General features: G+C 46.0%; 1 protein-coding gene across 4 annotated transcripts in view; it reads right to left on the bottom strand.

Moving 5' to 3' along the window:
- Window positions 1–306: 306 nt before the first annotated feature.
- Window positions 307–27,385, bottom strand: part of LOC147609940 (uncharacterized) — a 52,463-nt gene continuing 25,384 nt past the window's right edge. The window contains exons 8-16 of one of the 4 annotated variants that reach the window (XM_086786668.1): window positions 15,580–15,670; window positions 15,445–15,473; window positions 4,170–4,254; window positions 4,002–4,091; window positions 3,761–3,907; window positions 3,629–3,672; window positions 2,330–2,396; window positions 2,174–2,223; window positions 307–696 (exon numbers count right to left, since the gene is read on the bottom strand). In XM_086786668.1, the coding sequence (XP_086642794.1) occupies window positions 570–696; window positions 2,174–2,223; window positions 2,330–2,396; window positions 3,629–3,672; window positions 3,761–3,907; window positions 4,002–4,091; window positions 4,170–4,254; window positions 15,445–15,473; window positions 15,580–15,670 (730 nt within the window). In that variant the 3' untranslated portion in view covers window positions 307–569. Of the gene's footprint in view, window positions 697–2,173; window positions 2,224–2,329; window positions 2,397–3,610; window positions 3,673–3,760; window positions 3,908–4,001; window positions 4,092–4,163; window positions 4,255–15,444; window positions 15,474–15,579; window positions 15,671–27,385 lie in introns of all 4 variants that reach the window. The other 3 variants (XM_086786666.1, XM_086786667.1, XM_086786665.1) reach the window with 3 other exon arrangements.

The following is a 27,385-nucleotide window of genomic DNA, read 5'->3' on the forward strand; positions in this document are numbered from 1 at the left end:
AGCCGTATTTATTCTCATTTTTCAACTCCTATCTAATATATGCACTACTATGACTACATGCATTAACTTTATATACAAGACCTATATTAAGTGCCTATCTACACAACTATGGTGGTGCCAACCTACCACGTTATGGCATGAGTATCTACTTTTGGAGGACATGGAGTTCTCTCTACAACATCAGGTGATGTAATGGCTTGGCACAACAAAGAACCATGCCCCCAGATCTCTGAATAAAACCGGGCACCCCATCAATGTGTGTTTGCGTGTGTGTGTGACAGAGATACACAGAGAGAGAGAGAGAGAGAGAGAGAGAGGGTCTCGTTAATCATACAACATGGTGTGCATCGCCACTTAATGATACATTTGGGCCACCTCAAACCTCTATTGCTCCATTGAGAGAAGCACACCTCATGGAAAACATCCTTGGATGCTTCGAGGTAAGTCTTTTAATACCAAATGCCTTAATCAAATGACAAGGATCTCATGGATCAAAGAGATAAATTGGCACATGCCATTTTTCAACCCTTGCCCAGAGGTGCAGCCACGTTTGAAGAAAATCTGTGGTTCTACTTTGCACCTACATGTTTTACGACTTTTCGCTTTTTAGCTTTATCCCTACAAAAGGGGCTGTTGCAGCGACATTTAAATGCTTTTACTTGATGTGTGCTGTCGTTAAAATCGATTCCATAATCCCTGCATGTAAAAACAAAGCATCTGCAGTTTAAAAAAATGCCTGGAGAGAGAGAGAGAGAGAGAGAGAGAGAGAGAGCCTGCGGGGCACGCGTGCGTGGGTGGGGGGGGGCGGGGTTTGGGGTGGTGTTGAAACTCAGCAAAAGGGGATCCCTCTGTCAGATGGGGAGTTGCTGGTAAGAAAGAAAGAAAATACGTAATATTAACATCTACAAAAGACCCGGAGGGTCTAAGAGACCATAAGTGATACAATGATACCATGGATATACTCAGCCATGGAAAGGAATAAAAGACTAGTACTAGTGTATACAGATGTGATATCAGCACGTGACCCTGTATGGGAGAGACTAGCCGCGATCAACTAATAATGAGAGAGAGAGAGACCACCAATGTTTTGGCCAGGTGAAAGTTTCAAAGTGTTCGTGCTCTTTAATCCAAGCAGTACCAATGATATGGTATCCCTATGAGCAGGGCACAAATCCAAACTCTCAGTGACCCGAATGCTGATGCAAGTACTGGACAGAGCCAAAAAGGCCCAGATATGGTGAGAGCCAGCCAAGAATTGCCACCACCGCAGGTATCGGACTATATTGTCACCAGAAGTCTAGATGATGCAGCAGATTAGAAGGCAAATAATGAAGAACTAACAACAACAGATGCAACAGTCTTGGCTGCATTAGCGACAATAAATGGCCCGGAAGCAACTGGAACCGAGCACAGCATTTGGCTGTCAAAAAGCAAGCCCGTGTCAATCAACTTACTCAAACAACTGCCCAGATGCAGCAGCAGAAGCAGGCGTTGCAGAAAGACTACCGCTTAGCCAAGAAAAAGAATGGCTTTGCAAAGAAAACACAGAAGCTCAATGCTAGCAGCAGCAAGAGCTCAGAGTACCCACCTCCAACGCCAAGAAGAGCATCTAGCTGCTTACCTGTTGCTTAAGCAATTTCTCTGCAGATATGGTGACTTCCAGTGTCTTGACACCAGTCTCCGGGAGGGACGGGCTGCCCAAGCACTGATTATTTGAAGCCTTTGCACTGTGTGCAAGCTGGCCAGGTTCCGGGTACCTGCAAGCAGGGAGGGACAGGCTACTGGGGGCAGTTGACAGGCTGGTCAGGGTGAGGGTGGGTAGACTGCTAGGTAGTGGAGAAGGCTGGTCAGGGCACCCTAACTGTGGGGCGATCCAGATGTGTACAGGGGCTGGTTAGCATGTAAGAAAAAAGCTTGTCCCAACCACAGGAAAGACTACCCCACCCCTGTTCTTCATTATGATTGTTTCTCCCCTCAGTCTTGCTGTTCAAGACCCTCAATGAGCTCATGCGCAACCCAAACAAGCAGGAAATCCGCATCAAACCAATCCCTACAGTGTTCACCTTCAGACACAGGTTTTGGGTTGACTTGGGCTTGCCATAGAGCCATTGTTTACAGAAGTAAAATGGTTACAATATTTTAGGTACGTGGATAGAGCGCTCGCAGAACAAACCAGGTAAGCTCTTCCATCTCTTGTATGTCCCGCACAGCGAAAAAAGCAGCCTGCAAATCATGAAAACCCACATTTACTAAAAGCCCCATGCATAGAAAATACCCATTGCATTGCAAGGACTAGCATTTTAAAGAATATAGAGTGAACAGCACAAACATGATAGTAATGTGTGTCTCTTGTTTCGATCTGTACCGGCCGCATGAATAAATTGGCATCATTACACCTAGCCGTCACAACCAGAAGCTCAAAGTTAGAATGCTCATTTTCCTATTCCACATACAAACACACCCAACATAGTTATCAAGTCACCCTTTGAAAAGGGAAGGGTCACTGAGGCACGCCATCCTCAAAGCCTAGGCATCATGACAGCATAAGTAATACCATCCCCAAAGCCTAGGCATCATGACGATCATGTGCTCCAGGTGTAAGAGTATAGCCACACCTAAATGAGATCTATGTGCCGGAGAATGCACCACAATCCAAGAACTGTATGCACCAATATGTAACCTCTCAGGTAACCAAAATTGTGTTTGCTAGTAAATACATGTGTGCCATGCTTGAATAGCCCTAGCCTAAGAGTTGTAACCGAGGTTGCATGAGAATAATAGAGATGCTTTGCACATATGCATCCTAACCAGGTGTGGGATTGAAAGATGTTACACCATGGCAGCGTTTCCACAAGAAAGATCCATGGGATACAAGGATATCCTTAAGAATCGTGATATGCACGACAATGCAAAAAGAAATGCAGTACAGTGGCACAAAAGCCCAACTCGACCACACAAATAAGATGAAGAATTAAATATAACGTTTTTTCTTTTTTCTTTTCTTTTTTGTTGTGGGGGGGGGGGGGGGGGGGTGGGAGTGGTTTTGTCATTGTTGGCATTTAGACCTGAGAAGTAGCAAAATGCAGGAAGGGACCTAATGGTGGTTGTGCATAAATAGAATAGAAAATGAGAAAGGCAATCATAGTCCCTTTAAAGTCTAACCATAGAAGGCCTGCCTCTTCCAAACACCCATGCGTTATATCTCTCATGAGGAATGTAAATGGCGGTTGGAGCGAGAAAAGGTGGCAGAGAGAAATGCATGGGAGCGGCAATGGCCAAGGTCTTTCTTTTCTTTTTCTTCATCAAGACTTGGGCATCAAGCCTTGGTGGAGTGTAAGCTACTTGAACATATTGACATACTGCTCCCGGCGCCTCCCGCTCTATTGCTACTCTGTTGAGTGCTGCACTGCCTACATGTTGACTCATGAGGATCCTACTCAGGATTTCTTTTCAGCATACTACAACCTAGCCTTTGCCAGATCCTCAAATTATGATTTACGCATCTAATACAGGTGTCTGCAACCTACAAAGGACTTGAAACTTGAAAGTGCAACCCAACCACAGCCCAAGGTAAAAGAAAATGATTAATAACCATCACAAAATTAGTAACCTTTCCAGTTTAAGCCACCTGTGATTGACGAATCGTGAAACATTTCCGAAAATTGTTGCATCCTGTCAAGCCACAAAAGCACATTTTTCAACAGTTGTGTCCAGGAAGCAGAAAAACATGTTTCTAAGAAAACTCTCTATCCAAACCCACCAGCACCAAGGCTTCAGTATCATTCAAGCCTTCTCCGAAATGCTTCTTCTCCATGTCAAAGTCAGCATCCAAATTCATTGTGTAGGTGTACACACCATTTTTTGCATATTCCATATTGCGGTAGAATTGCTCCTCATTTGTTGCTACCTGCAAGAAGTATAAGCACAACATCAAATCTAGAGCCTCAACTTGTGAAGCCATTATGGATATAATTATAAAGCTGAACAGAAACAAACTATACCTCTCCTAAGTATTCAAATACAAAGGAGTGGGCAAGAATTCTTTCAAGTGTCCTCACACCCCAGCCCTTTCTAGTAGGGGTCATGAAAACCTGCACAAGCATTCATGATCTGATATAGAAGCCACTCACATGTTAAAAACACACCTTTCGATAAATACACACCTGCACCTTTTTGGTGATTCCCCGTTGAACGACACGGTTACCACATTTCATACTACACCGGCACTTGTTGCAACACTCCGTTATGAAGTCTCTAGTCATTTGAGCTGAAAAATGTCAACACTCCTCCCCCCTCCCTCCCTCTCTCTCTCTCTCTCTCTCTCTCTCTCACACACACACACACACACACGCACGCACATGCACACATGTGAAGAGACATCATGGTCAGTCTAGGCCAGCCAAGATAGTGCAGGCAAACTTTGATGAATAGAGGTGAGCTAAATGGAAGCTCCTAAACTTAAATCCATGGGTACTGAGTCAAAGGATGAGACATCACCTATGTGATTCAAGAAACGATGGGCATCCAAGAGCCACAAATTGAAACGGCTCGGTATGTGGGGAGACCACTCAGTCTTGGAGATAGTGACTGCTCACTTGGCTGTCCTCAGGAAGAGCACCACTCTGAAGGAAGCCACCCTACAAAGACTTGACACACATGCAGATTGTACGTAGTAAGGAATGTCTTAAACAAATCCAAGTAACAAGACATTGAAACATGTGGGCTGTATACCACTGTGGCAAAGTTATCATTGCCAATAAAAGAGAAGCAAGAAAACAAGGAGGCCAAATACGGATGCAAGGCCTGTGAGACCAAAGACACCATGCCATACAGCTCACCTTTGACCATGATATTATCTGTAATATGAAGAGATGCATATGACAGAAACATAACGAGATATATAGATGGCAATATGCTACTTGCCCCAAGATAGGAAGGCTTTGGCCAGATTGGAAACAAGATCCCATAACATGCCTTGTGCACAAATAGGAGAATTCTCTCAAAAGGAAGACACTACTAGTAGGAGACTTCAATGCAAGAACAGAGAGAGAAACAAAGACCCTAGACTTTCAAGAGGATGTTATCAATGCATCATCCTCATTCACTGGATGTATGTGTCATGCTGGGCTACCAATTAAGGCAACTACTTACATAGATATGGACTTTCCAAAAGTCGCAAGAGTTCAAAAGATCGGAAGCCAAACCACATGTATAACATTATTAGAATGCAAATACTCTCCGATACGTGCCCCCCCCCCCCCCCCCCCCCCCCCCCCCCAAAAAAGGCGCAGCCCCCACTGCTGCAGGCGTTTTTCAGGGCAGCCAGTTGACTGAAGGTGCTGAACAGCTAGGGTTAGGGTTTGGAGGTACTTCCAACATAAACGTGAGAGACAGAGAGAGAGAACACGACTAGCTCTTGTATTCAGTTATGATAAAAGTGAAGTACAATAGCCACATAATGAAGTGACCTAAAAGATGTGTTCACATGTCCGGCCATAAAGTGTGCCGGGTGGACCAAATCACTTATAAACTATTATAAGTGAAACTAAGCTAAACTGGGGGAAAAAACCTCCACTAACTAAAGTAAAAAGTGCCCCAGTAATCTACTGATGATCACTAGCACTCCTCTGGGTGCATACACAGCATAAAACCCAACAAACCCCCCTGGAGTGATATGTGATCACCGTACATCATCCACCAAAAGGAAACAAATTCAAAGCAGTGCGGAATGCTTCGAATTTCGGACATAGTAATGCCTTGGTGAAGATGTCTGCCACATTCTGATCTGTGGGACAGTAGATCAGACTGATATCACCTGCCTGGAGTCTCTCTCGAACAAAATGATAGTGAATCTCAATGTGCTTCGTGCGAGCATGAAACACAGGATTCCTGGCCACAGCAGTGGCACTCTGACTATCAGTATAGATAGGTGTAGGCTCCTCCACTGAAATATCCATATCAGTCATGAGACGACGCAGCCAGACACACTCAACAGTAGTAGTGTAGGCTGTCAGAATACGCAGCAGAGATGATGACCAGATCTGGGAACACGAGCAAAAAATGCATGCAGAAATACAGCACGAGAGAGAGAGAGATGTAGGTGTGTAACTTTGCTCTGATATACACAAGAAGATCCCAGTATGATACAATGAGTGGTATGGGGCTGGGGGCCTATTTATATGCCCCCATAGCAGCAGTCGGCCTGCTGTAGGCAGCCGATTGGCCCTGAGAACTCCACGACCAGCATCACATCCAGTCGGCCATATCATCAGCAGTCGGCCAGCTCTGGCATGGATTCGTGGACCAGTTCAGCAGTCGGCCAGCAAATGGGCTGCCTCCCAAGCCACAAAAAAATGGGAAAAATAGGGGAAAAATGCGGGGAGTGAGGAAAAATGATAAAACACCTCATAAGGGCGGGCACACCCACAACAAAGGCCCTGGTGTATAAATCTAGACAGGAGATGACTTCTAACACGCCCTCTCAGCTCCTGGCTGCGAAACCAACCACAGGGAGCTGGGGTGCCGCCTGAGGAAATCTTGAGAGAGCGACTTCGTGAAGAGGTCCACCGTACTGTCCTCCGTCGAACAGAACTCTAGCAAGATGTCATCAGCTATGATCTGTTCTCGAATAAAGTGTCTCTGGATGACCATGGGTTCCTCCAGTGGAACCCCAAACCTGCAGTGTAACCTCTGCATCCGCACCACCTCACAAGCAGCATCACAAGCAGCCCGGTACTCTGCCTCTGTCCGCGACAAGGCAAAAGATGACTCTCTTACTGCTCCAAAAACCTGCTCCTGGGCCTGAAGTAGACCTCCTCGTGTCCGGATCTCCTCCCCAAACCGAGTCACTCCAACCGTGGAGTCGGACTCCATCGAACAATCCCCCTCCTGTGTACAAGAGTCCCTGATCCTTCGCATGCCGCAAAAACCACAGGAAACGCAATCCTGCCTCCCAAAGAGTCATCCGCAACCATGAGCTCAAATGCCTCATCAGGAAGCTCCCGTCCAATCTAGTGTCCATCAACCAGATCAATGAACCATACAGCTTCTGAGTCACTGAGGCATCACACAACTCACAAGGATCAACACCTGTTACGCTGTATAAACAAGTCCTGGAAACCTGATGAAACCTGTCAACCACCCCCTCTGAGTCCGGAACCACAAAGCCTGGAGAAACCACCTCCTTCTACAAGTAAGCACCTGCCACCTGCCTGGCTTTCTGAAAGGTCCCCGTGGAAAGAACATCCTCAACTACTGGAGGTTCTTTGTCCCAAATACTACAAGACATCAGAGCATAAGTGACCTGTTCAGCTTCCTCTGACTGACGAACACAAGAACTACCAACATCAGTACTAGAAAGTTCCTGCCAACTGCTGCCATCTACTGGCAAGCTATCCACCATCTGGTCCCGGAAAGCCCGCACCTGCAACGTATCCACACTTAAGTGGCCATTACCAGACTGCCACTCATCACACACCTGAGGACCTGGGAGAGAGAGTGCTGAAAGCTTGTAAACTCCATTCTCCACTCCACCTTCCCAAACCACCTGGCCTGTTGCTTTGTCCCGGAGAGTAACAAAATGCTCATCAAACTCCACCCGTACGCCAGTCTTGCAAACCTGATGCATTGACAACAGATGAAAACCAAGTGCCGGAACATACAACACCTGGGAGGAATGCTTCCCCCCTCTGCCATCGGGAACTATCTCCATCCTGCCCTCATTGTGAACTGGGATAGTGGACGTATCCCCAGTAAGAACATGACCAGAAAGCCTGCAGAGATCCTGTAAACCGGAACGGGAAGGAGTCATGTGCCTGGAAGCACCACTATCGAGAATCCACTCCCGAGTATCCGTTGCGGAGAGTCCTCCAATCTCCTCCCTGCCTGAAGAAAATGAAACATCGGTGTCCATCACCTCCAGGTGCACAAAAGCCGGAGTCTTCATGATTGCTGCTGAGGAATCTTCACCCTTCTCGGTCTTCCGCTTGGGACACTGCCTCCAATAGTGGCCTTTCTCGCCACAATCATTACAGGTCCTCTCTGCCTTCAATTTCTCGCGGTCAGCGTCAGACTTCTTCTCAGAAGACTTCTCCGATGAAGCCTTCCCTTTGCCCGAGTTACGGCCTTTCGACCGTTGGCCAGTAAAGGCCTCCGAACCTCCACCCTGAGGAGGGTTCGTGAATCGTTCCTCCTAGTCCAGGACCATGGGCACAAGCTCCTCCCACGTGATGGTGCTGAGCCTGCCACTGGTAATCAACGACGAGTAAAATGCTGAGTACGAAGAGGGCAAGTGTGACAACAACGTTATGGCCATGTCCTCTGACGATATCTCCTTCCCAGCTTGAAGAACTTCCTGCTGAAGAGCCTACAGCTTGTTAATATGCTCTCGCATCGTTGACGACTTTAGAGGGCTCATAACCCGCATCTGTACTTCCGAGGAAATCCTCTTCATGGGCGATACCCTGTTGTAAAGTGAGGCCAAATGCTGCCATATACCTCTGGCCAGCGTCATGTGCTTTACATGATTGATTACTTGTGGTCTGCAGTTGAGAAAGATAAACGAACGGACCCTGGCGTTGACACGATCCCACATCTGTGTCTAAGCCTCCCGGTCCTTTCGAGTTGACGGTAACTCCCCTTCCTCAACTTCCGGCCGTGAAACCCCAACAATGACGAAATCAGCGAGGTCGTAGGACTCCAAAACAGATTCCATCATAACCTTCCATATGCCGTAGTTGCTCCCGTCCAACTGACGGTCCACCGGAAACGTGGGGAGTGTCGGGATCTTCACATCTCTCTCGGCCATCTCAAACAGATCTGCCATTGCGGGGATGTACTCTGAAAAGGGTGGGCGGGTGGGAACAAAGAAGAACTAAAACCTGCAAGTGGCTGTCCAGCAAATCAGCCCGCCTTCCTCTTGCTTCTCCTCTTCCCGAACAGTCCAAAACAGTCCACCAATCAGCCACAAAACCGTCCCCCTCTTGCTCACACAAATCCCAAGAACTATCTAGAGCCTAGGGCTCTGATACCATGTCAAAATACGCAGCGGAGATGATGACCAGATCTGGGAACACACGAGCAAAAAACGCATGCAGAAAAACAGCACGAGAGAGAGAGAGATGTAGGCGTGTAACTCTGCTCTGATATACACAAGAAGATCCCGGTATGATACAATGAGTGGTATGGGGCTGGGGGCCTATTTATATGCCCCCATAGCAGCAGTCGGCCTGCTGTAGGCAGCCGACTGGCCCTGAGAACTCCACGACCAGCATCACATCCAGTCGGCCATATCATCAGCAGTCGGCCAGCAAATGGGCTGCCTCCCAAGCCACAAAGAAATGGGAAAAATAGGGGGAAAATGCAGGGAGTGAGGAAAAATGATAAAACACCTCATAAGGGCGGGCACACCCACAACAAAGGCCCTGGTGTATAAATCTAGACAGGAGATGACTTCTAACATAGGCTGCTCTGTACTCTGCCTCACAAGACGAAGTGGCCACTGTGGCCTATTTCTTGCTTAGCCAAGAAATACACGAAGAGCCAAGAAAGAAACAATTTCCACTAGTGGCATGTCTGGTATCAAAATCACCAGCCCAATCTGAATCGCTGTAAGCATATAACTGCATGTCACCCCCCTCAGGATAAAGCAATCCAAGAGACAAGGTACCCTGCAAATACCGGAATACACGCTTCACAGCTTGCCAATGTGACAATCGTGGGCTGTGCATGAATCTGCTCAACTGAGATACGACATACTGAATATCTCGCCGTGTAGTACACAAGTAAATAAGACACCCAACAGCCTGAGCATATGTAGTGGCATTAAAGGAAATACTATCATCTTGTAGTGACAATTTCATCCCAGGCTCCATAGGAGTGCTAATAGGCTTGCAATCCTGAAATTTAAACTTCTCCAGAAGTTTAGCAACATATCGAGATTGCAACAACCCAATGCCTCTGTTATCCTGCACAAACTGTATGCCCAAATAGTAGTGTACGAGCCCCAAATCAGACATGTCAAATGTCTGTTGCAGTATCTCTTTAAAAGCTGCAATTTTGTCATCATTTGATCCCATGAGCAAAAGATCATCTACATAAAGACTGATGACCAGCAGATCTTTCTCTTCTTTCTTTACATACAAAGTGGCTTCTGATGGACTGTTCACAAAGCCTTGAGTGAGTAGGAAAGCATCTATCTTTGCATACCAAGCTCGTGGAGCTTGTTTCAAACCATACAAGGCCTTTTTCAGCCTGCATACTTTCCCTTCATGACCATGTTCTGCAAAACCTATGGGCTGATATACATAAACTTCCTCCTCGAGGTCCCCATGTAGAAAAGCAGTCTTCATGTCCAACTGGTGAACAACCCAACCACGATGTGCAGTCAATGCAATGACACACCTAAGTGTCGACATACGGGATGTAGGAGCAAATGTCTCCTCATAATCAATGCCCTTCTTCTGTGCATAGCCCTTTGTAACTAGACGGGCTTTGTACCTGTCAATGGATCCATCTGCATGTCTTTTCAACTTATAGACCCACTTAGGACCAATGGCTTTCTTGCCTTTGGGCAGATCAACCAAATCCCATGTTTGATTCCTTTTAATAGAATCAAGCTCATCCTGCATGGCTGTATTCCAATGCACATTGTCTCGTGCATCCACAAATGAATCAGGCTCATCATCATCCTGTAAACTGGCTACCATAACCATATTCAAATCCATATAAGGCAGGGGCAGGGCCTACATGACAAAACAAATCCCTACGAGATGTGATATACTTTGAAGCACCACTATCAAAATACCAAGTACATGCATGCTCTGTCATACTGAGTGCCTGTGAAGACCAAGAGACATCATAGCTGCATGTATAGAAACAGTAATCCCTGTCCTCAACAAAAGAAGCAGTCTCTCGAGGAGCTTTAGAGGCATCATTTACAGACATCCCAGATTCCTTTGCCTTCTCTTTGGCAATCCTTTTTCTACACTCTGTGATGTAGTGACCTGGCTTCTTACAGTAATGGCATTTGCCCTTCTTCTTGGGCTGTCCATCACCTTTCTTGGTATCCTGAGATGAACCACCATCACCTGAATTCTGATTTGAACTCTTTGGCTGAGATTTGCCTTTCCCTTTTTGACCTGTAGTAAATTTGCTGGGATCGAAGTAGAATTCTTTGAAGGTTGGTCCGAAGACTTTCCTTTTCTGTCGTGCTAGCCATCAGTACGGAGAACTTCCTTTTGTGCTTGTTCCCCTGCTCGGTCACGGGTTTAGATTTGGAAGAGACCATTGTATCGTCATAAATACGAGCAGAATGAATGGCGTCGTCCAAAGTTTTGCATTTGTAGTTTTCAACATGTAAACGATATGAGTCGGGTAAACTGGCTACGAAGAAACCCAAAAGAGTAGTGGAATCCATCTTCGTAGCTTTCATCTCCAAGTCTCTAAATTTCTGGAGGTAGACCTCATAAGTGAGGTTCTGCGAGGTCATGGTTAAACTGGCAAACTGAGCAACGATATCATAGTCATCCTCCTTTTTGAGGAATTCTTTCTTGAAGACTTCTTCAAACTGTGTGCCCAGGTTGTAGGTTTAGGTTTAAGTTCTTTCTACCAAAGCAAAGTTTTGCCTAAGAGGAAACCTGCTGCTAACTGAATCTTTTTGCCATCGTCATATGGATGAAATTGAAAATGGACTTGCCACTTATGTAGCCATGTGTCCACTATCTCCTTGGTATGCTGCTTTTGCTCGCCCCCAAACTGTTCCGGAGTGATGTTGGGGCCTAAAGAAGATGCCAAGGTATCCATACCCGAAAGAGTAGATAGGGTAGTGGTCAATAAAGAGATAGAGTTCTGTAAAGCTTGCATCTGCGTGGCGACTTGTGCTTGACGTTCTGAGAAAGAAGCTTCGAAAGCAACTTTAAACTCTTGGAAATCAAATTTTGAAACAAAATCGTCGAAAAGATTGCCATCGGTGGCTTCCGTAGTCTTCACGTTCGGAAATGGGTTCCATCTCCGACTCTTGGGTCGACATCTAGAAGAGGGCAAGATGAGAGAATGCTTCGCCTTGTGCAAAGAAGAGTGCTAGAGAGCTTGAGAGATGTGTGGCAAGAAGCCTTCTTGAGGGGAATTTATAGCCTTCCCCAAAAGCATATGTAGCTTTTGCTTTTGTGTTTTTTTTTTTACTATATATATATATTCTTTATAAAAAAAACACCCATAAAGCAAGGCATGGGTTTTTTAAACCCCTTTTTCTAAGGTTCAAAAAAAAAAACAAAAGCAAGGCGTGGGTTTTTTTTTTTTATGAAAGCTAAATTTATCAAAAAAAACCCTCCACCCAACGACTTTGCTTTTCGCGATTTCCTTCAGCAACCTTAGCGCCGCCTTCATGCCACCCGTCGACTGCTTGCCTGCCTGCGTGTACCTGCCACCTGCGTGCACCGTCTGGAGGGCTGCCTGCACACATACTTGCTTGCCTGCGTGCGCCGCTTGCCTACCTGTGAATACCAGCCCGCCTACCTACGTCTGGTGCAAGGCTCTTGCGGTTGGCTTCTTCGCTCTCAGAAGGGTGGCGCAACCACTCAAGCGCCACACAGCTCTCAACAACCGTCGATACTTCTCTCTCTCTCGTGGATTTATAGAGAGGCCTAGATACATGGAGGGCTTTTTACCACACGGTTCCCGAGTGGCTATTGGTCAACTCAAAGTTTCATCACACCAATTGGAGATTGAGACTGGCAGAGCAGCACGGATCCCCCGAGAGGAGAGGGTATGCAGATTGTGCAGAGAGGAGGTGGAGAGTGAGGAGCATTATGTATGCAGATGCAGAGCATATACAGCCATCAGAGAGAGATATCCCATTCTATTCAGAGAGCCACGTTCCCTACGCCAGATCTTTGAGGTAGCAGACCAGCGCATACTGGGGAGATACATTCTAGACATACAGCGACACAGAGAGACATTATTACAGGCTCAGACAGCTCCAGAGGGGGGGTAACAGACACAGATTACTGCATTTTTTCAGAGATCCATCCCCCTCCCAGCCCCTACACGGCAGGGAATTACTCTCCAGAGAGCAGAGACACTTAGAGCCCGCAGGAGACAGAGGACACCTGGCTTTCGGACACCACGACTATACCAGAGAGAGATGAAAGAGATCAGAGCTCAGTTTCACAGAGAGGGTGCGGAGCGACTGGCTCGCTTCAGAGCACACCCAGGCATGTTCTTCAGGGAGCTGTAGACACCCCCTTCACTGATGTATACCATTTTATACCCCCAGTATGGTACAGGATGGAGCTAGCTAGGTTGCATATCATGATTGTATACTCCATGCATATAGCTTTGCATTTCTCCTAGTAGTAGAGCTCCATCCCCTGCACACCCAGATTCAGTTTTTTTTTGTTCAGTACTTTTTCATTTTGTTGGGATGACAGAGGATACCCCATACAAGTACTCCGATTTGTCTCATAGGCCGAGTTCGGTCTTTTGGAAGACGTTAATAAAATCTTTCTTTCTTTCTTTCTTTTCTCTCTCTCTATCTCTCTCTCTCTCTTACAGATTTACAGCCAACAGGCTTTTCACCTCTTCTCTCTCTTTCTCAAACTGGTCATACACTTGAAAAAAACACACAGCCCTTCTTCTTGCTAAGCAAAACAACCCTTAACAAGACCTTAATCCCATCACGGGTTCCGACGATGCAAAAAAAACATCCTGAATCTGAAAAAACAGCAGTATGCACATAAAAACAGCAATTTTCTCGAGCTCATACCTTTTCTTTGACCTCTTTTTCTCTACCTACCGACTTGCTCGTTCTCGAGGCTTGCTCTGATACCATTGTCAAATCCCCATACGATCACCTCGTACAACGCTCCTGATACAAGACTCGAAACCTAAAAAATAAACCAAGCAACGTGAAGGGGGTGCAAGCCTGACTCACCTCCCAAACTTGACAGCCGTGGGCAAGCCCACAAGTCTTGGTTGTCCCCACTGAGCAATGAGCTGAGCTAACTAGTTGGACGTGCCAACCAGTCCCTACCTCGTGACGTTCCATACCGCCACGAAGCTACTCTGGCGGGCCTCGAGACTGCTGCTGGCCTTGGCTGCATAAAGCAGGTGCACGTCTGCACTAGATCCAGGCTCCTAACCATAGAGCTCTCACATAGACACGCGAGACTCTATAAACTATTGACTAACCTTGGCCACCCTTTTATAGGCTCTTGGCCGGTCACCGGGTGTCCACACTTGGGCGCCCACCCGTCCATACTTGGGTGCCCGCCCATTAGTCTATCCTTAGCCCAGCTCGCCAATTAGCCTGTCTTTTAACTCCAAGCTTCCCCAAGCCTCGAAGCTAGTCTTGTGTGCATGTAGCACACAGTAGATACACACTGTGCACAATGCATCCCATTAGGAGTGGACTTGGGCACTGAGCCTTGGGTGGTCTTGGGTTTGCCATAATTGTACTTTGTTTTGAACAATCTGCACAGCACCTATCAGTTTCTGGGGATCAAGACTCCGGGCATCCCATTGAATCTGTTGATCTAGCCCATACAAGAAAGTTCCTTGTCGGTCTTCTCTAACTAAAGACCTAACTGTGTGATCCTAGTAGAAAAATGAGCACACTTGCAATCCCATTGAAAATGCCATTTCTGGGGGCATATTGGTGTGAGATTGGAACCACCTCCAAGGCTTAACAGAATTATATTGTATCAACAAAAGATCACTCTCCCTCCGGTAACCTGAAAGAGCCCAGGCAAGATCTACTACAATCTTTCCAGTCTAATCGGTATAAAAGGCCTTCTATCTGCCCAACACAAGCACCAGAAAGGCAGCATCAAGAAGTAGAGCACCCATAAGAACCTACGCTCCACTGTACCCACGGCAATAGCCTAGAGGTTGGAACTTGACTCTCGATGGAGAAACTGTGGTTTTCAAACTCCTGGAGGACACCCCACATGCTCAAATGCATGTACCATGCAGGTGGGCACAATGTGGCTGCCACAGCCACACACTGGACTTCATCGATGACATGTTGGGCACTCTCCACCTTCACCCACGGCACTCGCGCAAGGACAACAGCATGCAATCCAGCTCCTCAAAGCTTCAGCTTCGCTGGCACAGCTATGGACATCAACGATCGAGGCTTTGCTCCAATGTATGGAGCCTACAACAACTCTGTAGGGTGTTTACTACAAACAGTGGAGTGGCGCACTTGTGGGGTTCGTCCTGCGGCATGTCCACTGGCTGGCACATTTGGCGTGCTCATGTTCCCCTTGTAGGTGTTAAAAGATCATTTGACTTGCTCATGTTTTCTTTTAAACAAAATATAAGATAAAATTTGAAAACTACAGGACTTGTGCATCCTACTCTCATACAAAAAAAATGAAACAAAACTGCCAAAGTTTAACTCCAGCAAGCAGCACAGGTCAGAAAAGCTAAGGAGCAAGAAAGTACCCATTTTGAGTAGCACATCCTGATTGAAACTGCAGGATCAATTTTGCACAAGTCAAACACTCACCTACTGCAAACCATACTCCCACACAATCCTAAGAGGCTTTTTGGAACCAAAGAATGGCGTAAGAAACATACACTTGTAGCCAACCGGTCAATGAGTTGGCCATTTTCATTGTACGCATACTCTCCACGAGTCGAATCCGTACATTTGCAAGCTTCCGGTGACCTGGAATAAGAAATCGTGAGTACCTAGAGTGGCTTTTGATAAGTAAACATAGAGATAAGTTTTATTTGGAACTTGAGGACAGGTAAAGCATTGTCAGGGTCTATGACTGGTTTGGAAGGGCCCCTTTCCCTAAACTACCTGAAATCATTACTCAAAATCATTGTTCTGAATGTTTTGTAAAAACCACCTCTCTACAGGCAGAGCAGCAAACCTGCCAGCAGCCAGGCGTCATGTATGGAAAGCAGGTGGCTTTTAGCTGGCCAACCGGTCCCCTGACCTGCTGATTGAGGGGGTCGTTTGTCTTATAAATAGACCCCTACCCTCCTCTCTTTAGTCATCAATAGAAGCCACCTCCTTCAGATACCAAGCAGTCTAGAGAGCTCTTCAGCAGAAAGCAGACAGCATTTGAGGGAGGCATGGTATTTTCATCAACTTGGATTCTTCTACTATTGGTCACCTTTTGGATTAGTTCACATTAGTTGTGGAAACATTTTGAGCAATTCATCATATAGTAGTAAAAATTAGTACATTTTCTGGGAATGCTTGCGTTTTGTGTGTTTCAGTCTTCTACTGTGTGGATTTGCCAAAGCCACAAGGACTTGGGACAACCTATGTGCAGAACTTATCGTGCGATTCCAGCCTGCACGATTCAGCTGCAAGATATGAAGCCAAAAAGGGACAGAGTACAAGACTAAATCACCAAGTTGCAAAGTCTCATTGTCCGAAAGACAAGAAGCCCAAGGTGTTTCTTCTTAATTTAATGCTTGCAACTAGGCGGTAGTATTAAGTGTTAAATATTATAGTGACGAATGTGGGAATAAAGAGGTGCTAGGTGGTTGTGTAAACTAGCACATAATAACTTAGTCTTCTAGGTTTAAAATAAAGCAGTTCTAGTGTTCTTTTGTGTGTGGGCTTTATGTGGAGCTTTATGTTGAAAAGTTTGTTAACAGCCGGAGAGGTGCAAGGTGACACTGCCTCATCATCAGTGCCATACTTGTACAAAAGTAGTACCTTTTTTAGGATTATATCGTACGCCATGACTCCATTGTGAGCCCTAGTCCAGAGACATGTCAAGCACGAGGTACATAGGTATTTCCAAGCCTTAGGTGTCAGTGTCTTATCACTTAACCCACTTGGAGACAACTCAATGCATATACATGGTGGCCCACAAGAAAGGCTCATAGGCTGGCCATAGGGCTGGCCTAGAGCCTTGACTCTCACTTCTAAACCACTTCTGCACGCTTCTAAATGCTTGCTATGCTAAGTAATTGGCCACACCAAAAGGAAGCATACAAGAGCCCTACTGAAACCGATCCCGTCAAGTGGGAATAGACTCCGTTGGACACCCACACGCGTAATAGCACAACTTAAATATCACAACTTGAATGGACAACTTAATAACAACTGAAAATTGAAATGAAATGAAATGTTGATCAATGGACACCAGCACTAGGGCCGGAACCGGCCGACCCCCCCCCCCTCAATATATGATATATTATTGGGAGTATTTAACAAATACAATGCTCCATGGGTTCAATGAACCAGATGATGTCCATGTACAACTGAGATGAATACAGTTACCAAACAAGAGACTCGAAGTAGACGTTCAAAGGAGAGCAGTCCACTTGAGTAATCTAGTCTCTACGGTCCTGTGCCTTCACTGGAATCTGCAGAGAGCGCCCCACTGGTGTTCCAGGACCACGCACAAACAGGCGCTCCCGTACTAGCGCCTGGCTCTCCCGATCTTGGCACCCATGGACCGTGGTTCTCCAAAAGCTCGGACTACCCGGCACCGAACGGGTGTTAGAGGTAGAGAGAATCCTTTATCAGATTTACAAAAAAATCCTTTACTTAAATCTCAATCCACTTACTTGTAGCTCGCGAGTGGAAGACAAATACCCGATGCATCTAGGTGCAGCTACTAAAGATGGACACCAGGGCGCAGCAGCCTAGCGGCAAGAAGGAAGAGTACGCAACTGCCTGGAGGTCTGAGCGCAGCCGCTTGTGGAAGAGGGCAGCCGCCTGTGTTGATAGAGAACAGCCACCTGTACAGCCTGTGGAAGTGCAGCCCCACGCAGCCGCCTGTGTGTAGAGAGTACAGCCTGCTGTGCAGAGTACAGCCTGCTGTGCAGAGCACAGCCGCCTATGGAGAGGCGCAGCAGCCTGTGGTCGCCTGTGGAAAGGAAGCGCAGCTGCCTGCAGAAGAGAGGCGCAGGCGCCTGTGGAAAGGAGCGCAGCCACCTGCTGAGGAGAGGCACAGCCGCCTGTGGTCGCTTGTGGAAAGGAGGTGCAGCCGCCTGTAGAGAGTGCAGCCACCTGTAGAAGGTGCGCAGCCGCTTGTAGTCACCCGTGGGGAGGAGGCACACCCGCCTGCAGAAGACAGGCGCAGCCTACTGGGAGAGCACAGCCGCCTGCTCTGCAGAGCGCAACCACCAGCTGGAGAGCACAGCCGCCTGCAAGGGGAGGATGAAGGATGGTCGCCTGCACAGTGCTCCCAAGCTGGTGAGATGGTCGCTCCTTTGTAGGTGTTGGAGAGAGAGCACACGACCCTAGCTGGCCAGCCCCTCTAGTTTGCATGGAGGCGGCCAGTTCCAAGGTGGGGTGTGGGTAGGTGGCCATGCACCCAACCCCACACATAAAGGGTTCCTTTTACCCTTCATGATTAAACGTGGGTGCCCACCCTACCAAGGACATCATTAAATATTTGGGAGGGTGCCCACTCTTTTAATGAATGTGAACTAACAACCTTATAAAAATAAAGGTTAGAAAGAAAGCTACTAAACAAACAAGTGCAATACACTTACCACCTGTTCACACGCAACAAAACTCATCAGAAGACAGAGCAAACTTCACAACTCACTGGCAGGCGTCCCCACTCAATAAGTGGCACGTCAAACAGGCAAACACAAGAATACAAGTCATGCGAAAACAGTTCCGGACATGCAAAACATGAATGCATGTGCAAATAGTATCATGGACATATCTCCCGCTCATGGAACAAGTACAAAACATCTGTCGGGCCACAACAGAAAACATAAATCCCGATCTTCCTATGGAGTGACAGTCCCATAGGTAAGACACAGATCCAGGCACGAGCCTCCCTATGGAGTGACAGTCCCATAGGCAAGACACGGCACAAATACTGGCTCTTCCATGGCATGACAATCCCATGGATAGAACAAAGTCCAGGTCATACACGGGTGACACCAGTCTGGCTCCCGTCCATACGACACCATCCTGCTAACACACCGGTGGCACCAGTCTGGCTCCCGTCCATGTTATGCAAAAATACTGGCCCCTTCACATGAGACACCGGTCTGGCCTCAAGTGAACGAGACACTAATCTGGAGATGGACCAAATGGTCGGCCAATTGGTGACACCTACACCCGGTCGACAGCCTTACAGTGGCTTGGACAACCGATCAGCCAGGTTCAGTGCAGTTGGCCAGCAGCCAGCACCCCGAATCACACGTGTGAAGCGATGATGAGAAGTGATAGCATTTAATATATACCTAGATGAATCCAGGTCCCAAGTGTTAGCACATTCATCCCCAGTTTCTGCCCATTTCTGGTGTCCTTTTGGTCCCTTTTGCATGGCCCTTGACTGTGGGCTGGCCACCCCTTTTTTCCATATTTTTCTGGGATTTTTCCCAGCCCATTTGGTATTTCACCAGTCGGTCAGCTCTCCTCACCTATAAATAGGTGGGGCTGGCCTCTCACTTTTCATTCAGTCTTGTACATATTTTGCTCCCTCACTTATGAGACTACTTGTGTCTCTTGCTTGGGACTGTTTTGCTTCAGTATATTCAGCATAGTTGCTCCATATCTCTCTCTCTCTTGCACTCTCTATTCAGCACACTCTAGTGCTCCTTTGCTTCCGCTCTGTGCACTCTTTCATGGTATCATCTAGATCTGTCTGTCAGTCTTCCTCCACCGACACACATCCTCCGCAGAGGCAAGGTCCGGCAAGCACCGATTCTTGTATACGAGAGAAACTCCATCAAACCATACTCCCTGAGAATAGAAGTAACCTGCAACTTCCATGACTGAAAGTTACCACCTTCCAACTTGTTTGCCTCATCTAGGAAATAACAAGAGAGTGGTACGGAAGCCAAATTTGAAGCTGTCATCATTGATCCAATCAATAGGACCAACCCTCATAAAATAAAACTGTCCAAATCAGAAAACGCTGATATAGGACTCTTCCTCCCACCAAAACGTAGCCCTAAGAGGCTCGACAGCACCCGAAAATCCTCCTGTAGCAAAAAAAACGTAGAAGCTTCTGTCAAGTACCTCCAACCTTGAGGTCACCAGAAGAGGGAAGCAAAAAAAAATGCAGATTTGATATAGAGAGGAAAGGCAGCCACACAGGGCTGGGAATATGCTGTAAGAGGGTGCAAGAGGGAAAGGCCACAACAAGGACAGTAGCTTAGGCTCTTCTCAAAAAAACGCACAATCTTAGAAGAAGAAGTGTCCTCCACAAGTACCAAGAGTGCCACCAAAGCCCGAAACACCACAAACCCCCTCTGCAAAAGGGAATGACCACTGGAGAGGAAAACGCAGCTAGAAAAGGGCTGCTGTCCTGAAAAAACAGGCCGCCTATGTCCAAACTCCAGGTGGAAAAGAAACACTGATCAGAAAATACCTGATGGCTGCAAGAGGTGAAGCCAATCTGAAGAGGAAGTGACCAGCAGGTGCTGTCCAGAAAACGCAGCGGCAAAGGGGCTGCAAATCTGAGAAAAAACGCAGAGGAGAGGGTGCTCAAGTAGGGCTGAATCTGGGGCAGCAGAGGAGTCGCTGAACCGGGGCTTTCTCCTCCTGAATTGTCAGGATTCGGTTCTTCAACACATCATCTATGCTCCTGATGATGCTTCTACTTTCTATGTGTGGCAGTTGCTTTGTGACCTGTATGGTGATGCCAGTGATCGGCAGATGGTTTCTACTTCTGGGTGCTATGCAACCAATGATCTTGTGGATACTTCTTTTGGAGATGTTCCTACAACGAAGGATAGTGGGCTAGTTTTGCTCACTGCATCTGAGGATTTTGTTTCTCCTGTTGCCTTGCCTTCAGTTTCTGTGCATACTTCTCCTTGCCAGGCTGATATATCTGGTAATGTTTTTGAGAAAGACAGTGGGCTATCTTTGCTCACAACTTCTGAGGGGGATTCATCTCCTATTGCTTCGCCTCCGATTTTTTCTTCAACACCCAATGACGAAGATGTGTTGCTGGTCTCTTTGCCTTCTATGGAGGAGCCTGCTTCTACGATGTGTGATGCTATTGAGGAGGCTACTGCTACTTCAGTTACCACTACTGTGAATGTTCCTCTTTCCCTTACTCTGTGTGAGGATTCTGGATTGTGGTCAGGTGTATCTGTGACCGTGCCTAGGACACAGTGGTACTTCCAGGGCTTGAAGGATTGGGATTTGGATTTGGTTGGACTTGTGGAGTCCCAACATCAGTTTTCACAGGGGGTGTCATGACCCTGTGAAATTGGAACAGCACAAGTGTGGGCATGGTGGTCGGTGAGCAAGATAAATTTTTAAAGATTCATACTTGGGTGTCCGGACAAAAAGGTAACATGTGTGGATAACCCCAAGTGTGAAGGGGGACCAAGGTATTAAACTTTATAAGGTTTATAAACCTTGGGTGGCCCTTAGAAAGTTTTAAAAACTTTAAGGGAGGGCCACTAGGATAATTATGGAGGGGGGGGCTACTCCACTTTTACACGCCTCCCTCTCCATCTCTCTCTCTTACTTTTTGGAAAAGACTAGTCGGTTGGCTGCGTGGAGAAAACTGGTCAGCTGGCTGCAAAGAGAACAAGCTGGCACAGGTCGCCCGAAGAAGAGCCGTACAGTACAGCAGCTGCAGTTACAGATTGGTACAGACACGTACAGCCTGGTACATGTGCTACAGAGGGCGACTGGTACGGACAGGTACATGCGGCTGCTGCAATTTTTCTCACGCAAGCGGCTGCAGGTTCATACTGGTACGGACAAGCGACTGTAGGTACAGACTAGTACGGACAGGTACAAGCAGCTGCAGGTTTTCTGACGACGCAGGCGGTTGCAGGTCAACTGGCGCAGACAGGAACACGCTGTGCAGGCCGACTAGTGCAGAACTGTGCAGGGCAGTTGGTACACGCTGAATCCTTCTTTTTCTCTCTCTCTCTCTCTCTTCTTCTCTTCCCCTCGTGTGAGCTCTATAAAAAAAAGGAGGGTGGCTGCACTTTCAAGACAGCATACTCTATACTCTAGGGCTGGTGTTTTTGAAGAGGATTGGACTGAGGGACAGCAGTGAATCTGCTGAATATTTTTCTCACTTTCCACTGGCTTACGACTGCTTCAGAGTTGCTTCTTCTGGCCCTTTGTGAGAGGAGGGGTGTGGCAGTTGAAGGGTGGAAACAGAGTTAGATGGTGGATTTGTTCTTTGGCTGAGTTTGAGGCTATGATCATGGAACAGCCAGATGTGTGTTTAAGGCTTCCCTGTTGCATTGTCTTGGTTGATTAGAGAAGACAGCAGTGTGTTGTTTTTGTGGAACACAGATCTGTATGTGTATCCTCTATGCTAAGAGGCCTTGAGGGTTGCCAGATTGGACATGCAGGTTTCTTTTCCTTGACTGGCTTTGTTGTACTGAGTTAAGCTTTTCCATTGAAATTGAATAAAGAAATACCGAAAGGGGCGCCAAGCTTTGGGGCCAACAGGTGTCGTTCTCCTTTTTGTTTTGGAGGATTCTAGCTCTTGTTTATTTGTTAATTGTTTGGACTACAATTGTATAGGTGACTGATAGTCTACCGCACTTTGGTTTCTACCAGAGGCCGGTTTCAAGGTTCCGTTGCCGGGACATATCATCAACTTTCTTAAGGGGGTGAGCTCGTGGTTGTCTCGAGGAAAGCCATCGCTGAAAATTTCAGCAACATGTCAGCGCAGGAAGATGAATATTTTTATGATGAAGAGGAAGAGCAAGAGACCTCTCCTGAGAGAAATCAATCTGAGGATATTCTTGCAGGAGAACAGGCTGCAGAAGATGCACAATATGAGGATGTAACGCAGCCAGAAGACATGCCTAGTAAAGAGGAAGATGATGCTCAGTTTAAAAATCGTTTGGCAAGGGTAATGGATGTGTTTATGCAGCTCCCTCAAAGTGAGAAGTTTGCTGAATTTATGAGATCCCGTTCTGAGCCTGAGAAGAAGAAGAAAGTGCGTTCGAGGAACCCACCTCAGGGCAATAGTGGTGCCTTCCCCACAGGATCCTTCTTTTGGACAGTTTCCGAACATGCAAAACACTTACAAACTCACAGAGTTCCTTTTTCGGACAGCCACCTATTCCGCAACAGTCTATGCATCCAGGTTATTTTGGTGGTGGCTCTGTGTTCCAATCTATGACTCGGGGTTACCCTCAAGGAGGCATGGGTATGCAAGGGAATTTTGGAGCTAATTTTCAGCCTGGAATGCAAGGAAACATGTATGGGGGCATGCAGCCCGATATGCATAGTGGTATGTTTGGAAACATGGGAGGAATGTATGGTATGCCAGGTGTGGGAACTGGCAATGTTGACCCTATGATGGGCATGAATGCTGGGGGGTAGCAATCTTGTGAAGCCACTTCCTTACAATAATCTAACGCCTATGGGTAAGGCGAAGGATTATAAGGAAGGGGGAGCTGCAGTGAAATTTGACATGTTCAGCGGGGCCAAAGACAAGCTAAAGGCACTTACCTTTTTACAGCACTTTGATGCTGCTTTTTTGTTGGTATTAGGAGTGAACTAATAAAACTAAGGAGGATCAAACATGGTTATAGTCATGGTTAGGTCATGATTATAACCATGATTAAGAGTGAATTAAGAAACACTAATGAGACATAGCTTGGGCATTATAATGGAAATACACGAGTTGAATCTTCATTAGCAAAGGCCTCTTATATAGGCAAGTAGTACATGACCACATGACATCATCTATGATGTCTTACAAGCATGAAAGGCCATCTCCCCCCATGTGGGTATGCCATCTCCCCCATGTGGGTATGCCATAAATGAGAAATATTCCCTCTAGGCTATATTTGATGTAGGCGCCCTTTTGTGGAGGTGAAGTGAGTGAAGTAATCAAGGTTACATAGCCCCTTTCAACCTTTGAATGGATTTGGGTGTAATATCCAACAAACCCTCCTTCAACCAAATCCATGACAATGCTACCTTTATGATGGCAATTCTAGGTTCTAGTTACAACATACAAAAACTAGTTATGATGACCATGCTGGTGCCCGTAGGTCTTATTCCAGTTAGGTTTACAATGCTAGCAATGATGGATGATGCTAGAATACCATAGTAAAGCTTACAATGAGATAGTTATGTTTAGGATGGAGAGGTTTTTAAACATGGTTTGGGCTATCCCTTGATTTTACTCAAAAGGCCCAATCTTCTTCGATAAAATTGGCCTCTTCGGAGGCCTCTTCTTGTAGCTCTTCTTTGTCTTGACTTGCGAGAAATGCCTTTTGTGCCTTTTGTTTGAAGAAACAATTTTCTTCAATATGATTGTCCTTGCCGCAGAATCCACAAGTCTTCTTCTTTCCTTTTGTGTCGATGAAGTTCTTCTTCTTGAAGTGTGACTTGTTGTTGGAGAAGTATGCCCCTTCCATTATCCCTATATTCTCTTGCTTCTTCTTGTACTCCTCAAGGAGTGCAGCTTCAATGGCCTCTAAAGTAGGATCCGGAAGATTCATAAGAGTTGACACTAAGTGCCCATATTCATCATAAGGCATGCTTTTCAATAAAACTGCAATGGCATCTTCCTCATCTATTGGTGCTCCTATTGTTGCAAGTTGTGACATTAGGCTTTTCATATAATTAAGATGAGTAGGTAAAGACTCAGAAGCTTTCTTTTCAAGTTTAAAGAATTGGATTTTCAGCCCTATCTTGGAATGCTTCCCTTTTGCCCCAAATAATTTCTCTAAGATTTCCCATGCTTCAGCTGAGTTGTTTGCATTAGAGATATGATGTATGTAGTTGTCACTTAGACCTAATGCAATTATGGCAAAAGCTTTCTCATCCCTAGGTAACCATCCTTGTTCACCATCTCTAGTGGTAGGTTTTTTCTCCTTTCCACTAGCAACTCCCCACAGGCCTTTCTTCATGAGAATAAATCTTACTCTAACTTGCCAGGTATGAAAGCCTATCCCATTAAACTTATCAACATGAAATGAGGATGTAGACATGATGATAAAGCAAGGTCTTACCACTTGAGTATCCCTCAAGGGCAGTGTCTAATGCTTTTACAAGATTAGATACCTTCACCAAATAGATGGAGGTTATTTATGAAAAATTCAGACCAATCATGCCCTCCTAAAACATTGTTTGCTCTTGAGTTGTAGACATTGTTTCTTACCCGTCTCCTCGGCTTTCTGCTTTTCTTCTTAGGCCTCAAATGTTGAATATTTGATGATTCAGCATCAGATGGTTCAGTCATTGTGATTCAAAAAATGATATAAACAATATCATCATCACAATATAGTAATATCATCAAGCATATGGTGACCAATGTGATAATGCTTTCAAAACAACTTCCAAACAAATGGGTCACTTGGAGTACTTGAATGAGATAGAAGCCTAAGTCTAAATACAAAATGCCTTTAGCACCTTCAATAGCAATGACTTGAGGCCAGATTAAGCACTAATTACTAGTGATTAAGTGAGTTAATCATCCATGCTTTAACTGTTACCAAATGAACTTTCTGAGATTATGTCAGACCTCAATCCACCAAACCACAAATCCATTCAAGAAACTGACTGCACAGGCGTGTTTGCAGCTATTGAAAACCCCCAAAGCCAAGGCGAATTAGACAATCTTCTACTGGTTCAGTCGGTGGATTGATTTCCCCCAAAAAAACTTGCGCCGGTTTCGCCTGCAATGCTGGCGTCTCTGCGCAACATCCGCCTAATTCCTCCGAGCTGCAGCTTCTTTATGATGTTGAGAATGCACGGTTTGAATCCCGTACGATTTCGTGGAGGCGACTGTGAGCTGTGGATGCTCCAAGACAGCCCTATTTTTCAGGCTATGAAATGGGAAGAGATAAGATTATGATTAAGCTAATTAATCACTAATGATGAGGCTAATGAAAAGGATGAGGCTGTATTAATGTGGCTCTGATACCAAATGTTGGTATTAGGAGTGAACTAATAAAACTAAGGAGGATCAAACATGGTTATAGTCATGGTTAGGTCATGATTATAACCATGATTAAGAGTGAATTAAGAAACACTAATGAGACATAGCTTGGGCATTATAATGGAAATACACGAGTTGAATCTTCATTAGCAAAGGCCTCTTATATAGGCAAGTAGTACATGACCACATGACATCATCTATGATGTCTTACAAGCATGAAAGGCCATCTCCCCCCATGTGGGTATGCCATCTCCCCCATGTGGGTATGCCATAAATGAGAAATATTCCCTCTAGGCTATATTTGATGTAGGCGCCCTTTTGTGGAGGTGAAGTGAGTGAAGTAATCAAGGTTACATAGCCCCTTTCAACCTTTGAATGGATTTGGGTGTAATATCCAACATTTTTCTGGTGAAAATTACACGGAATCCTCTAAGGTGAGAAAAGCTGCGACTTTTCTCAAGGGCAATGCATTGAGTGGTGGTCCACTCTTCTTTTGCAGGGCATAGCACCATCTACTTGGATACTTGGATACAGTTTAAACAGGTTTTCTCTTCCGTGTGGCTCACATCTACTTTTGAAGTGGATGTAATGACCATGGCACAAGTTGGATGCATCGAAGTGTGAAAATCTTGAGGATTATAATAAGAAGTTTTGGGAAGCTTTACTCCCAGTTACTTCTTGTCGTGCAGTGCCTTTGTCTGAGCAGGTGGAGAAGTATTGTTGTGGGCTGCCCAAGGAAGTGCGTGACTATTGCATAAAGACTCGAGTAACAAATATGTCGCACATGATAGAAAATGCTATGACGGCAAATGCGTTACTCACTAGAGTCTCATCTGGATTTAAAGGAAGTAAAAGCTCAAGCAAGAAATCTGAAAGTCAGGGCATGCTTCGCATGATGCAAAAGGGTCTACAGAGAAGCGGTATAAGAAGTTACCAATGCCCAAGAGAACTCCTGAGGAGAGAGAAGCTTTGATGGATGCTCGGAAGTGCTTTTTCTGTACTGAGGAGGGACATATGTCTTTTAATTGTCTCAAGCGTATGTCCCAAATGGACTCTGACACTAAAGGGGAGCCCAAGTCTAAGAAACCAAAACCTTCTGCACGGTTAGTTCCTGATCTTGTTGGGGAACAGCCAGGTGGTGAAGAGACTGAGTTGTGTAGGGCATGGGGCAAAGTGAGAGATCAAAATGCCTTGATTTTCTTTAACACAGGTGCTAGAGCGAACTTTATCTCACCGGATTTGGCTGGCCGATTGGGGATCCGCGCAGAGGAGATGGGGTCTTTGTATGAGGCTAATATGGCTTGTCCTGGATATGCAGAACCCGTTACCTCTATTATTGGGAAGCTCAAGCTTCATGTGCAGGGTTATGTGGACAGTGAGGAGTTCTTTATCATGCCACTTGATGGGTGTGATGTTTTGTTGGGTATGCCATGGTGCCATAGAGTACATGCGGTGGTGGATACGTATAACAGGAAGATTACTTTGACTCATAGAGGGAAAGAGAATATTTTGGATGTAAAGCTTAAAGGGGAATCTGTTCATATTGTATCAGCTTC

Source organism: Cibotium barometz, chromosome 50 (genome assembly GCF_041138505.1).
Source record: "Cibotium barometz isolate CiBa-2024 chromosome 50, ASM4113850v1, whole genome shotgun sequence".
Classification (NCBI taxonomy): domain Eukaryota; kingdom Viridiplantae; phylum Streptophyta; class Polypodiopsida; order Cyatheales; family Cibotiaceae; genus Cibotium; species Cibotium barometz.